The sequence below is a fragment of the Lonchura striata genome, chromosome 4 (genome assembly GCF_050655825.1).
Source record: "Lonchura striata isolate lonStrDom1 chromosome 4, ASM5065582v1, whole genome shotgun sequence".
Lineage (NCBI taxonomy): Eukaryota > Metazoa > Chordata > Aves > Passeriformes > Estrildidae > Lonchura > Lonchura striata.
The window spans coordinates 45,733,395-45,747,105 of NC_140706.1; the positions used below are offsets into that span (position 1 = coordinate 45,733,395).

The window sequence follows — 13,711 nt, forward strand, 5'->3', positions numbered from 1 at the left end:
GTATTTGATGCATTAGGAAAAAACCCAGCTCCTTAGGATCAACACTGAAAATGGCTGCACAACTCCCTTAATACAAGACATTTTCTAAAATCATCTTTATTGCCACACAAATAGTCTTGGTTACTTAGCTTAAATTATTCACTTAAATAAAAATATGATGGATTATCTTGCCTGAAATCATGTCGGAACTCCTTTGAAAGCTATATATGGTTTTACTGAGCCTATCAATTTTGTAATGTACTGCTTTTATTCACTCCTATGACTGCTCCCTACATGGAATTGAAAAAATGCAAAATGCTTGCTCTTTTGTACCAGGAGACACAGAAGGGATCCCCAGGTACCTGATGCCAATGAACTAAAAGTCAGTGGTGAGCAAATTTATAAACCCTTGCAAAGGTTTAAACCCTTCCTGTTCTCTTTAAAATGGAGAGAATTTACCTGACAAACAAAGATGTCAATGACAGAAATCCTTAAATTTTAAGTAAACTAACCAGGACCTGAAGACTAGTAAATTTACAGTAATGTTTACATTTGAGGTTTTTCAGAGTTAGTTCCTTGTACAATTATATTCTGCCATTTTTTGGAAACAGCCCAAAAAAATAAACACTCACTACTCAGAAAGGCCGCATGCTCAAATTTCTCCAGACTAATGTACTTATTTCTATTTTAATGTAGTCATGACTAATCCCTTTTATGAAATGTGTAAAAATTTCAGACAGAGCTGATGATACAAAATTAAGGAAAAAAAAACCCAGTCGTTCTCACTTATTGTCCACTCAGTAGGGGAAAAAGGTTAAAACAATAATCTCAAATTCCTCATGAAAAAGGAATACAGTAAGCATAAAATTGCTGGAGTTCTACAGAAATTAAGTGGGATTTTGTAGAAATTAGTACAAAAAAAGGTAGCATTTACCATGTAATCATATACTTTCTATAGGCTCCTCACAACTATCATATGGCATATAGCAAGGCTAAAATTTTGTTCTAAAAGATGATTTCAAGTTCCCATAGAATATAATAACTTTTCAAAGAAATGTTTTATGTAAAGAATATAATTTATCATATGAAGTGAAAGTGAACCTAGAAAGTTTTAGTATTTCTAAAAGTATTTTAGAAATACTAAAAAGAAGTATTAGAAAGTATTTAGAAAGTATTTTAGTAAGTATTTTAGTAAAAATTATTTAGAAATTATTTTAGTATTTAACAATTTTTTTTTTCTTTCTTAATGTTCTCATTTTCCCTTTCACCAATAAAGCCATTTTAGCAGAAGAAACTTTTATAATTTCTTGAATAGTTTTGGCAAGGTTTTTATGTTTGCTTTCATTTTTACTGTAGTACCGTGATAACATCATGTAAAAGATGCTTTAAACATTAAAATGCTGTTCCACTAGAGCACAGCATACTTCAGATTATTAAAACTTGGATCTTAAAATAGATGCAACCTAGAGAGGATGTCATGGAAGGGTTTCAATGAAAACATCACTTCACCATGTAAAAATGTGCTGCAGCAAAGCCCTTTCAAAAAAACTCACTTGGCTGGGAACTGCTGTATATCGACATATGCCCTGAAAAATACATACCAGCACCAATTGCACAGGGGCATTGTTCACATGAAGTAACTATATCTATATGTTGTCAAGCAACTGGTAGTAAAAGAACTGAGTAAAAGGCATTTGAAATATGAGATGACTGAAAATACCACAGCTGATTTTTTTATATTCTCTGACGGTTGAGAACAAAAAGACTTTCAGACAAAGAATTTAGACTCTATACCACGGTGTTTGACTTGCAAAATGTAATGTAAAATATTGCCAAATGTCTGACAGAACAAAAAATACATTGTAAAAGAAATGTTTTCTAGAAGTATAAATACAGCTCTTTTGGAGGGAACCTCTTGTTCTGATGGAGTGACAGGATTTTTGATTATACTGTATCTTATCATGAGCTTAATCACAACCTCTTTATGAAACTCTCTAGAACCACAGACCCCTCACAGGAAAAAGCAGAAATAATATTATTCCAGCATTATCTCTTTTTCTAACAGACAAATAAGAAACTTCAAAATGGCAGGGTTTTAAGAATATTGAATACTATGTAAAGACAGGTTTTTCTGAGCACTTCACTTATAATACCTAGATTAAAATATCTTTAGAGCTTGTCTGAATTCTGCTATTACAATTAACATCATTATTCATGAGTGTCTCTAAAATTTTTCCTCTTCAATGATTTAAATCTCTGCTCTGCTCTTTCCCTCTCTGAGGCTGAAACTCAGAAAGGAAAGGTCTCACTCCTTCTCTGCATTCAACAGTAACTTACAGTGACTAAGGGAGAGGACTCTGCAAGGGAGGTGGGGTGATGCTCAGGGTGAGACCTTTGAGGCTCCCTGGGTATGGGCAGCTCCCAGAGGAGGGCTGTCAGCCTGTGCCCAGCACCAGCTTGAATGGGTAACTCCTCTGATTGTGAGCAACAGCTCAGGCAAGGACACAGAAGGATGGAAGGCTACGCAAAGAGATGGGAGAAAAGAGCCTGCACAAAATCTTTTTCAGAAATGGTAGTGGAAGAGAGACTGGGAAAATTTACAATACTTACCCAGGTACTTTAGCCCTGGAAGGAAATTGCCTGTGTAGATCTTCAGTGGTAAGCCTAATGGGTTTCAGATTTAAGGCAAAAGGAATAAATTTGGCTGGCAGCTCTGCCAAGTTATAGCCAAAAGGAGACATGAAACATAATACTCTTTCATCAGAAATGCAACTTTTTTTCCAAACTCTCATGGTCTTTTCCACTGGCCTTATCAAACAGAAACTCAAAGTATTTTAAGGGCAGGGGCAGGAAGAGGAATACTTAATGTGCACCAAACTTAATTCTCCCCAGACTGGGAAAAGGGTATCACAGTATTTGGCAAGGGCTGTGTATAGGACAGCATCTTGCCACAGTTCAGCTGGCACCCAAAATCCTGATTTAGGATTTTAAAGTTACAGATTTGCTGTTTCAAGCACTTCTTAGCTTCACTCTACCTGTTCTGGTACTGAAGTACTGAAAACTGACTGCCTAGCAGCACGAAGAGTATATAAATAAGGTTTTAATAATATCTATTTTGTTTTATTTTATTTTAACAAAATCAAAACCAGATTTTACTTAACCCTTTCTAAACTGGGGTATGCAATCAAGAGAGGGGTGGAAGATCTATTGACAAGATAGGCAACATTAAGTAAAAAACTTACTGCTCCTGCAGTGGATGATGTACAAAATGCAGAAAGAGCTTAATACAGCTTATTGTTTGAAGGTGGATATTGTTAAACAATAGCAAGGAATTATCATATTTCACATGGAGTTAATGTGTCCTGAATAGTAAGGAAAATCTAAAAGATTCTAGAAAAGAATGAATAGGCAAGGAATTTTTCAACGCTGTTACAAAACAATGACCAATTAATGCCATAAAAGACATCTTTCCTGAGGAGGAAGAACCTATTTCATCAAGAACTTGGTGTTTTTCAGAAAGAACAGGGGAAAGAGGCAGAAAGAGTCCTTGTGTGTGAAGGATAGCAAAGTGATTAAAATGGAGAGGAATAACTGGCACTGAAAGGCCACAGCAGCAATAGTCACTGTGAATGGGTAAAGACTGCTAGGGAAATTCCACGGGTGACAAACAGTGGTCACTTCACACGGCATGTAACAGCTTGGACAACCCAACTCATCTGGTTTTCTTCAGTCTCCACTGGGCAAGTGGATATGGCTCAGTAAAAATTTCCTTACCAGATGGTCTGGTTAGATTTGAGATGTCACTCAATGATCAGATTTACCAAGAAAAATATGTGACGACAAGTTACAAAAGAGAAATGGACAAAAAGCTGGGATGAAGGCCTTATCAGTTTTATTCTTCCCCTCCCTTCCCACACAAATTCCTTTTGGCCCTGTCTCCCGCAGCTATTGGAGTTTAAGTTAATGATGAAGTGGTTTGTCAGTACAGAAACAACCAAGTTGAAATACATGCTGAGACTGAAAGAAACATTTATCCTGCTGAGGGAACTGAAACCTCTGTTTGGATAAAGTGTGGAGCCATGTTTGCCTCTCTGTTTTCCTAGAAAGCACATGAGTTTACAACTTCTCTGTCTATGCCCCTAAGAATTGCCTCAAGTCCTCTCCATTTGTACAAGGCTGTCTCATGTATTTGCAAAGGATGTTCTCCATGAAGTAAAGAGGTGAGAATATCCATCAGTCCAGAATGAACCAAATTAATTAAAGGGGGGTAAGAGATAGAATTCCCACAGCATTTCTTTTGTTGTACAGTCAGTTCAGACCATAACTACTCATCCTAAGCAAGACATTTAAAAGAACAAGAGAGTTTTAGCAGCACATCAGTGGCCTTTTTCTCTACCACTTCATTTTTCAGTCAGAGTAGTGTCTCAAGAAAAACAGCATAGCTTGTTTAAAATACTGCATTTTTTTCATCACTGTTGAACCAACACTCCTGAGAAAGACCATGAAATTTGTGGCTGGAGCTCCTCTCCTTTGGTTAGCCATTTCTTGGTAGACTAAAAGCACTGATGATGAGTTCCAGATGTGTTAACTACTATGCTTTACTGATGAAGTTATTTTTCATTATCTTACTCTTTATTTCCACTGATAATGATACATGGGGACTGAAGTATAAAAAAAAAAGGAAACAAGAAAACAGATATATTATTTTAAATAATATATTTTCAGGACAAGACTAAATCTAACCCTGTATCTACTATCTTGACCAAGAGACATTAACGTGTGAAAAACTTGATATTTATCAAGTCTCAGTGAAAAAATAGAAAACTGAGATATGCACAATTTTGGAATATAGGAATGTTATATCTTGTTTAAGAGCTGCATTATCCACATGAAGGAGAGATTTATGAGCATAGTCATTGTCATAGTACTTAAGTGTTGCACTCTGTCGCCCCACAGTACTTCTGCTATAGAGTTTCTATGGTACTTTTTGAGGGAAGAAAAGGAATAGGTAAATAAACTCTGTATTCACCCATTTTTTGAGGGAAGAAAAGGAATAGGTAAATAAACTCTGTATTCAGCCAGATGTCATACAGAGGTATAACATTGCACATCATCCTGCTCTACTCACTGCTCTACTACATGAACTCCATCTCTGCTGGAACCACAAAATCACCTCTGAGCTTTTCTCTGTCTCAGAGATAAATGGAGGCAGACACACAACCCTAGTACAAAGACCTCAGCACGTTCCCATATAGCCTAAATGTACTAGCCTAGTGCTACTCAAATAATTTTCTTTTCTAGTGGTAAAAAAAAAATCTAAAAATTACTTTGAAAACTCAAATAAAAAAGAAATAATTCTTGAGGAAATTGTATCTTCAGGTATCACACAAACTTCAAGGAAGGGGAAGAAATGCTGTTGAAATTATCTTTACAATGCAAACAACTGTATTGAGATATGATATGAAATCCGTGTTGAAGCTTATAGATGTTTTGTCTTTGCTTTCAGCTGTGGGGTTCATCCTGTGTATGGCTTTGTTCTGCACTTAGAAGAATAGTGAAATATGATCACATGATATAAATTATTAATTACAGTCAACACAGAGTGCTGTGATGCACACCCATACGCATAATACTTATGGACACATCTCAACAGGTTTGGAGGACAGGTTCTAGGAGAAAATGCCAAGACAGCAAATGATTATGAGAACACTTCAGAATTTTCTTTGTAAAACAGTGCTAGTTTCTTCCATCAGAACAGATTATAAGCTTCCCTCATACCAATTTAGTCAGGAATACCAGAACAATTACAGCCCAGTGCATTATATTTATACCTTGCTGTTCTCACTGACAATGAAGCATATGCAGTATTCTAGCTCAGGGTAATACTTACTGCTAGGCTTCATTCACACTTGAATTTGCTTCCGTATGCTTGTGTTTCTTTATTTTGATTTTGTGTCTCCCACCAGCTCAGTTTAAATAGCTGTAGTAGAGAAAGAGACCAGGGAAGATGGAATAAGTATTTGGAAGGAAAAACAATTAGGAAACATTAGATAGACAATCTGTAACACACTCTGGATAACTTCTAAAATGATCAGAGGCCAAGAGGTCATTAAAGCAAAGTGCTATAATAGACACTAGTTCTGTTCTCGCTCTTTCCTTGGCACACACTTACAGCCATCATCAGAGACAGACCCTGAGGTAAGGTAGATATTCTTGAGAGAGCATTTATTGAGTCACTCTTGTGATATCTTGCAATATTCTTTTATATCAGCATGCAAAATTTAATTGTCTGCTCCAATCCACTCAAGATCTCAGAAGAAAAAAATATGTGTTTCTATACCAATACTTTACTAATTTTAAGAGGGAGGAAAATAACCAATTAAAAAAAAAAATCACACACCTTATTTTGGAGTTCATATTTAATGGGCACATCTTTATTTTTGCATCTGGGTCTCATCTTTAGTTTGAGAAACTAGAACAATGGAAAAGAGCAAAGTTCTGAAACACTATGAGGTGAACATGCAAAAGCTAAAACATTCAGAAAAGTTTTTTTTTTAAGTAGATCGCCTTTGTTATTCTGAAAATTTCTCTCTCACCATCGTAATAAAGAAAATATTTTTAAAATCAAATATATTTTAGATCCATTGTCTGCAGTGAGCATAATGATTTAATAGCTTATAATTTTTTTAATCTCTCCAAAGATTTAATAGAATATGTAAAGTGCTCTAATAATTCTGGCAGGAAGCAACTCCCATATTCATATAAGAAAATATACACATAGGATTCCTCTGCTTCTGTAGAATTACTTACACAGCATCTTCTGATGTTCATTAAACTGCTCAGAAGGCATCCTTTCTGCTCCTACCATTGCACCTCCTGGTAAGTTAACTGAGGTGCAAATATATCAGGTTTGTTGCAAGTAATAAAACAAAGCTAATCAGGAAACAAACCTAATCAGTAAAACAGCAGTTGTACCATAAGGAAGAGCAGATGAAGTTGATTTGTGTCGGATTTTTAACGCATAGGGAACAGAACAATTACTATCATAACCTGCTTCTTATGCTATAAAGATGCTTTTCTCTTTAAAATACTACATCATTTAAAGAAGAGAGGAAAACTTATTATGCAACTAACCTCTGGGATTATTTATTAACTTCCCTTCAATACCTTTGCTTCCTTTTGCTTATATTCCAAATTCTTAACCACCTTTTATGTAATGATTTTTTAAATAGCACCATATTTCTAAACAAGATGCTACAATTTCTGTGGTTTACTCAGAGATTGAGAGTAACAAATTTCAAAGTTTGAAACAAAGAAAGAAACAGAAGAAGAGTAAGATCCATTTGCTGCAGCACTGGAAACATGCAGCCTATCAATACTAATATGTGCTACCGTTAGAAATATATGCCTTGCTCAGTTGTACTTTCCCACTTCACAGCAGTAAAGCCTGACCTCTCTTGATTAACATCAGAGATTTGGGGGTTTAAGACTTGCTTCTTTTACCCATAAAAAAGATGTATACACTGGAAAAAATATAAAACAAACCCAAAACAATTCTCATTTCCTGGTGTTGTATCTCAGGTATTTGCCTTGGATGCATAATCAAGCTAATTTACTGATGTCTCTTCCCAGTCACTGTAACGTAACATACAGAAGGAAGGACGTGGGAGACCAGAATTTGTATTTCTAAACCAAAACATCCTAAATTTACCAAGGATATAGCTGAGTGACTCACAGGCCTTTCACTGAATCCCAGAATCAACAAGGCTGCCATTTGCAGCCCTGGAATACTTTTGTCATTGTAATATTTGAGATGCCCATGCCAAAGTGTTACACTGATACAAACATGCAAGGTCATTGATGCAAGCTATGAAGGATAAATTCCACAGAGTAGGATCTCACAGCATCTCTGGCATCAACCACTGGTACTGTTATCTTTTCCCTGCTTTCCTCTTCCAAATTCAGGCAACCCATAGACTTGCTCTTCAAAATCCAAGAATAAATTGCTGCTGTTTCACTTCACCTTGCACTCCCTTGCATCTAAATTCATGAAAAAGGTAACAATAGTCATCCAACATCATTCTGTACTTAGCTTTCATGGAACCTCTCCCTTCAAGTGTGTTTCTTCCTCACAACGTGCCAATAAACAGATATTCTATTAGGAAACATATGTGGCTTCTGTACAAACTGTGCCTTGGTGCCTTCTGCAGTGGAGAGCCAGGTTCTCTCTGCTGGCAGAAGGACAATCATATTTCTGTTATCATCTTGAATTAGGCTTAGTTTTCAGACACTTAAAAAATTGCACAAGATTTAGTTCTGCTAGGTTTTTTTATTAAACTAAGCCTCAAGAAGTTTTCACTTTGTTGCTAACAAAAGCATATTTTAATCAAGCTCTAGACAAAGCAGTCAGCAAATGCATTTATTATTAAAACAAACTTCTTTAAAAATTCAAATCTTGACTTATTAAAAAAAATAATAAAGACTTTTATGTAGTTTAGTATGCAAGAGTTAGATTGCTTGACCTCTCTTTTAATGACTTAATTAGCTGTACTAAAGCCCAGCTGGGCCTCTGCTGACAACATAGCTAGATATTTCAATCAGGCAGTGTTATGGAGAATAAGTAATAAATGCTACCTTGTCGCCATACAGTCCCAAACTAGAGTGCATGCTGGTAATGCTAAATTTGATCAGTATGCCTCATATTTCAATTAGTCGTGGTCTGAATCACTAAAACTGTGTAATGTGTATGAATTCCTGATATCAGATACAGAGCTACAGGCTCCCACAGTTAGAACCCATTGAGTTTGCTTTTATTAGCAGCCAATTAATGGCCAAAATCTGCATTGCTTTTAAAATTTATAACCTCTATTCCAGCTGCATCCATGGCTCCTAGTATACTGTATACAATCAGATCCATATCGCTGTCTCAAGTCAAACAGCTGCAAACTGTATTCTGTCTGCAGAACTGCAAAATCCTTCTATACAGAAGCTTTTTTTTAACCTCTTAGAAGTTCTTTTCAAAGCCCAGCAGCACCAGTCACTTTGCGACAATGAGCGATTTAATACAGAAAGAAAGAAATCTACACCAAGGTAACCTCTTGGGATGTGCTAGGTTTTCAAACGAATGAAACCCTATCACTTTGGCACAGCACAAGGGCAAGCAAAGCCACTTCTCCTGACCAAGGCTAAGAAAACATAAACATATAAAACCCAACCCTCATTGAAAATTAACCCATAGAAGTCTGGAGACTCATTAAAAAATCCTGCCAATGCAGAGATTAATATTTTAAAGTCACTTTCACAAATTAGTAACACTGGAAATTGTAATATGGAGCCTAGTGATCCTTAAGAGATTACTGCAGAGAAAGAGGCTCATGCCTGCTTCCCCTCAAATGGTTTAATGAATACTTGAAGATTTCTAGACATTATTTTTAGGAACAAGTTTCTATTTCTGTCACTTGATATGCCAGGAAATTTTGATGTGATCCAATTCAGACATAAAGCATAGTAACTTTATGTCCTGGTAATGTCATGTCATAAAGCCATATGATAAAGGCATATCTGACATCTGAAATTGTGCTATTATTTTGTAAAAGTAATTTACCATATGTAAAAATGTGCAGGCCTAGAATATTTTTGGACATCCGATCTTCCAGTGTTATCTGAGACAAACACTGAATGTTTCTGTTTTTTCCCCTGTCTAAGCCACTAACCAGGAAAAGAGGGTAGAAGGAAAACAAGAAAAACAAGAAAAAGGCTGCATTATTTAATGCTGAAAGTGAACAACAGACAAAAAGTATTCACCTGCTTAAGTGCCTTGATTTTATACATGGGAGTGTGAAAAACTCTTCTCCAAAAGTAATACGCAGCAATAAAAATGTTGTGCTTGGATAATACAAACTGCTGTCATGGCTATTTAAAAGACAATAAAATCCTATTTTACAAAATTCAAACACTAATAACCAGCATTCTTTCTAACTGCTTAAATACTGCAGTAAGTCTCCTAATGCCACTGTGAAATCACAAGCTAGTACTTCAAAGGTGTTCTATCTGTTACAAATTTAATCTTCGCTGGTATGTCACAACTTATTTCATCCTCTCAGAACCTTTGAGATGCAGCATAGTGGCATTTTTGTTGTCCTAGGCAACCTGAACCAAATTGTTAAATACCTGTTTGGTGCCCCCAAAATGATCATAATAATATTGCTTACAGGATTTACATTACACTTATTCTGCTCCTTTTAGTTAAGAAAGGAATCAAATTGTTTGATTCTTACCAATGCAGAGGAAATATGCTGGAAACATTTTAAAATGCTTTTAAAGAATTTTTTTTTTTTAATTCTTATGGAATACAGTAATCACACCGTAGGATGTTTATTCTGTAGTTCACTCAGCTCCCGGGAAAGCTAGAAGAGGCGAGTGGAATGTATGAGACAATCAAAGGGATCCTATAGGTGTAAAACTGGTGCAAAAAGGGTAAGAGTTACACCCGGCCATAATGGGGGATGGTTCTCCCTACATTACATGCATTATTGCGAATAAGCACATACGTGACACACATTTCTAGGCACCTTTTTGTTTTCCTCCTGAGAATGCACAATTTATATTTCTGGATTACTAATTTGAAATTATAGTAGAAAAACAAAATAATAAAAGCATGCAAACAAATTAGATTGGTATTTCATGTGATTGGTTTAATTATTTTACCTATCTCTTCATATTACAGCTTTCTGAAAATCTGGACAAAATAGGTAGTTGGACTTGAAAGAAGCTGTTTTATTTCAAATACAGTGAAACAATTCATAGATTTCTCCCAAAATATGCAGAACCTCCTCTCATTGTGTACAGACACATGAGGAAGGATGTTCCTAAGCAAGTAAGATTTTTACTTAGAAATTATCTACTTCAAAAGTTAAAGACAGGTGCTGCTTACTGAAATGTGAATTCTCAAAAAGAAAACCTCCCTCCAAAGAAACTAAAAAAAAAAAAAAAACCACCCCAAACCAAAACTACTCCACAGATGTTAGCACAGGAGTTTATCAAGTCTAGGAAGGATAAATATACATGTTTGAGACTACTTAGCTGTAACCAACAGGGATCCCTTTGACTTTTGAATTTTTACACATATTTTAGATACAATCAGGGAGGAAAAAAGATCCAGCACTCAAGAACATCAAGTGGATTTGTGACTCTCTCTGGAGGACTCTGGGCCCTTACAAACATATGAATGGATTATGCTGATTTTATACATATTTAATCATCATAATCCACATGTTTTTATGTATAATCTGCAATCCATATTACAAATGGGAGAATTTTATCCACATCATAACACTTCCGTGCTATAAACAACAAAATATTTCATTTAGCAAATAAGGTCAATAAAATTAAGGAGAAAAAAAATTACTTAATTTTGCATTTACTTTATTCTTTCCGAATTCCAGATAGAATGAACAAAAAATTGAAGTGAAAATTGCCTTTATGTTTATGGGTTGAGGCAAGGAAAATACTATTGCCGGTTTGCTTACAGTATGTTGGTCTTTGAAGTACTATATATGTATTTAATAAAATTAAACTCCTATTTCTAAACCTTTGAAATATGTTTCATTATGTAGATGATCACACTCAATTATCTACTTGTTTGGACCCTAATTATTAAGGCTGCTATTTACAACAGGCTTATAAGGCTTTATATGGCTGCTATTTTCAGAATCAACAATTGCTGTTTTCCTACTTGTTTGTATATAGTAAGTGAACTTCTAAATAGCTCATTACAGGTTGCACAATAATACATATGTTACAAACAAAACACCACCAAAAGAAAAGACTGAAATAAAGGGATCGTGCATAAGAGTATGTGTAGGTAAAGCATAAAAAATTGAGCCAATAGACACAAGGCTGGAGGCAAAATACAGATGTGCATAAGATACTGCTGAAAACCTAAAAGCAGGGCACCAAATACACTCTGCTGCCTTAACATACAAAGGGACCTGAGCGAGACTAAGGAGTCCCCACACACTTTCTCACAGGAAATGCAAAAGAAACTTTTATAAACTTAATATTAGAAAACTAATTTGACAACAGAAAATGGAGGAGGAGAAGGGAACGCCCACATGAAATATCTATTATTTAGATATTATCTGATGGGCAGTAGGTAGTATGCACATTCATTAGGGATGTCCACGTGCGACTCGTGCCTAGCTTGACTTTGTTCTGACATTCATGAATTATGCAGCCATTTCTAACACAGAGAAATGAGAGTGAATTATGCTGCCCACTATCACATATTATCTCTCTGGATACACACTCTTTAACACTCAGGTTTAAACATGTTTATGTGCTGCTGTGACCACCCAAACACAAACTCGCTGTGGGATTTTCATTCTCATGTATGCTGTGTATACACACAAATGAGCTCACACATGCAAATGAACTAATCACAAAGACAAATGCTTGCAAATAAGAAATACACAAAAATATAAAGGAATGAGAAATCTCCTTGAAAATCTGTAAACCTGGAAAACCAGTTCAGTTTAGATGTCATCTATAACAAGATAACAGCAACTCCTTTAATGCAAAATTGTTCCTGATGGGCTGTGTGACCATTAAAACTTTATTTTTCTGCCACCAAGATTCAAACCTCACAGATATTTTTTCTTTCCCTTTTACATCTTAACAGCACCTAGTCTTTCCTAGCACAGCCATGGATACTTTCTTATGCATGTTGTTATATCTTCTCTTACAAGTCTGACTCTATTATCACTTTGCAAGTGACTTTTTAATTACTGTTACTTCTAAGATGAGATTTGGAATTTAAAAACATGCACACATGGGGTTAGGCTGGTCTTTGATTATTAAAACCTTAAGGTTCATAGACTACAAGGGTCAGATGGGACCACAAGGATCCTCTGAGGATTGCAGGGCTGGAATCTGCAGTTGCTACTCAGACAGAGATCCCACGGAGTCACAGTACAATCCTCCTCGGGCAGGCAAGCAAGGCCCATAAATTCTTGGAAGGAACTTAAAAATGGAAATTTCTCAATCTACATAGCTTCTGATAGGTCTTGTCCATTAAAATGCAATTTTAGTATGCATTATGGATAATTACTTTTTATTTGCCATACAATAGGGATTCTTGGTGTTTAAATTATTCCCAGAATGAATAGAATTGTGCTTTTTGAAGTAATCCTTTGTAATAAAACAGAATGCATTTTGTCAGATAGCTGGGTTTTTATCTGTGCTGTAATAAAGGTACTTAAAAATGTAGCCTCAGGCAACTGAAGCAGGATTTCAGTTCTTGAGGAAAACCAAAGTAAAATAAAAATTTTCCCACACTGCACAATCTAGTCATTAATTTTACTGGAGGCAGCCAGACATGCATGCCAATGTTTTCACTAAGTAAATGTGTGGTTTAACCATTAGATTCTGTGCAACTGGAGTTAACTGCTACCAAATATTTGATTTTTAATTTTGAGGTTTTATGTCAGACTGAAATAGAGTATAATTTCATTCCTTTTAAACCTATTATGATGAAGATACAATACAATAATAAATATTTTCCTTAATTTTGACACACATGCAATCAAATATATATAAATTCACATTAAAATTTTCACCGTTTATGCGTGCTTAAGGAAACAGAAAAGGCTTCTTAACAGCAGCTTGTTGGATTCTATAGAAGAACATATGTTTACCATGCTAGAAAGTAAAACAGAAACCATATTCAAAATTT

The 13,711-nt window shown here is 35.4% G+C and overlaps 1 protein-coding gene across 6 annotated transcripts in view; it reads right to left on the reverse strand.

Moving 5' to 3' along the window:
* LOC146767617 (uncharacterized) overlaps positions 1–13,711 on the reverse strand; it is a 311,220-nt gene that overhangs the window by 139,938 nt on the left and 157,571 nt on the right. For 3 of the 6 annotated variants that reach the window (XR_014955155.1, XR_014955154.1, XR_014955160.1), the window contains exons 5-6: positions 6,380–13,677; positions 5,870–5,959 (exon numbers count right to left, since the gene is read on the reverse strand). Coding sequence is in view for 1 of the 6 variants with exons in the window: in XM_085578966.1 (XP_085435092.1) it covers positions 5,879–5,959; positions 6,380–6,451 (153 nt within the window). In the remaining 5 variants the exon portion in view is untranslated. Of the gene's footprint in view, positions 1–5,868; positions 5,960–6,379; positions 13,678–13,711 lie in introns of those variants that run through there. The other 3 variants (XR_014955161.1, XR_014955162.1, XM_085578966.1) reach the window with 2 other exon arrangements.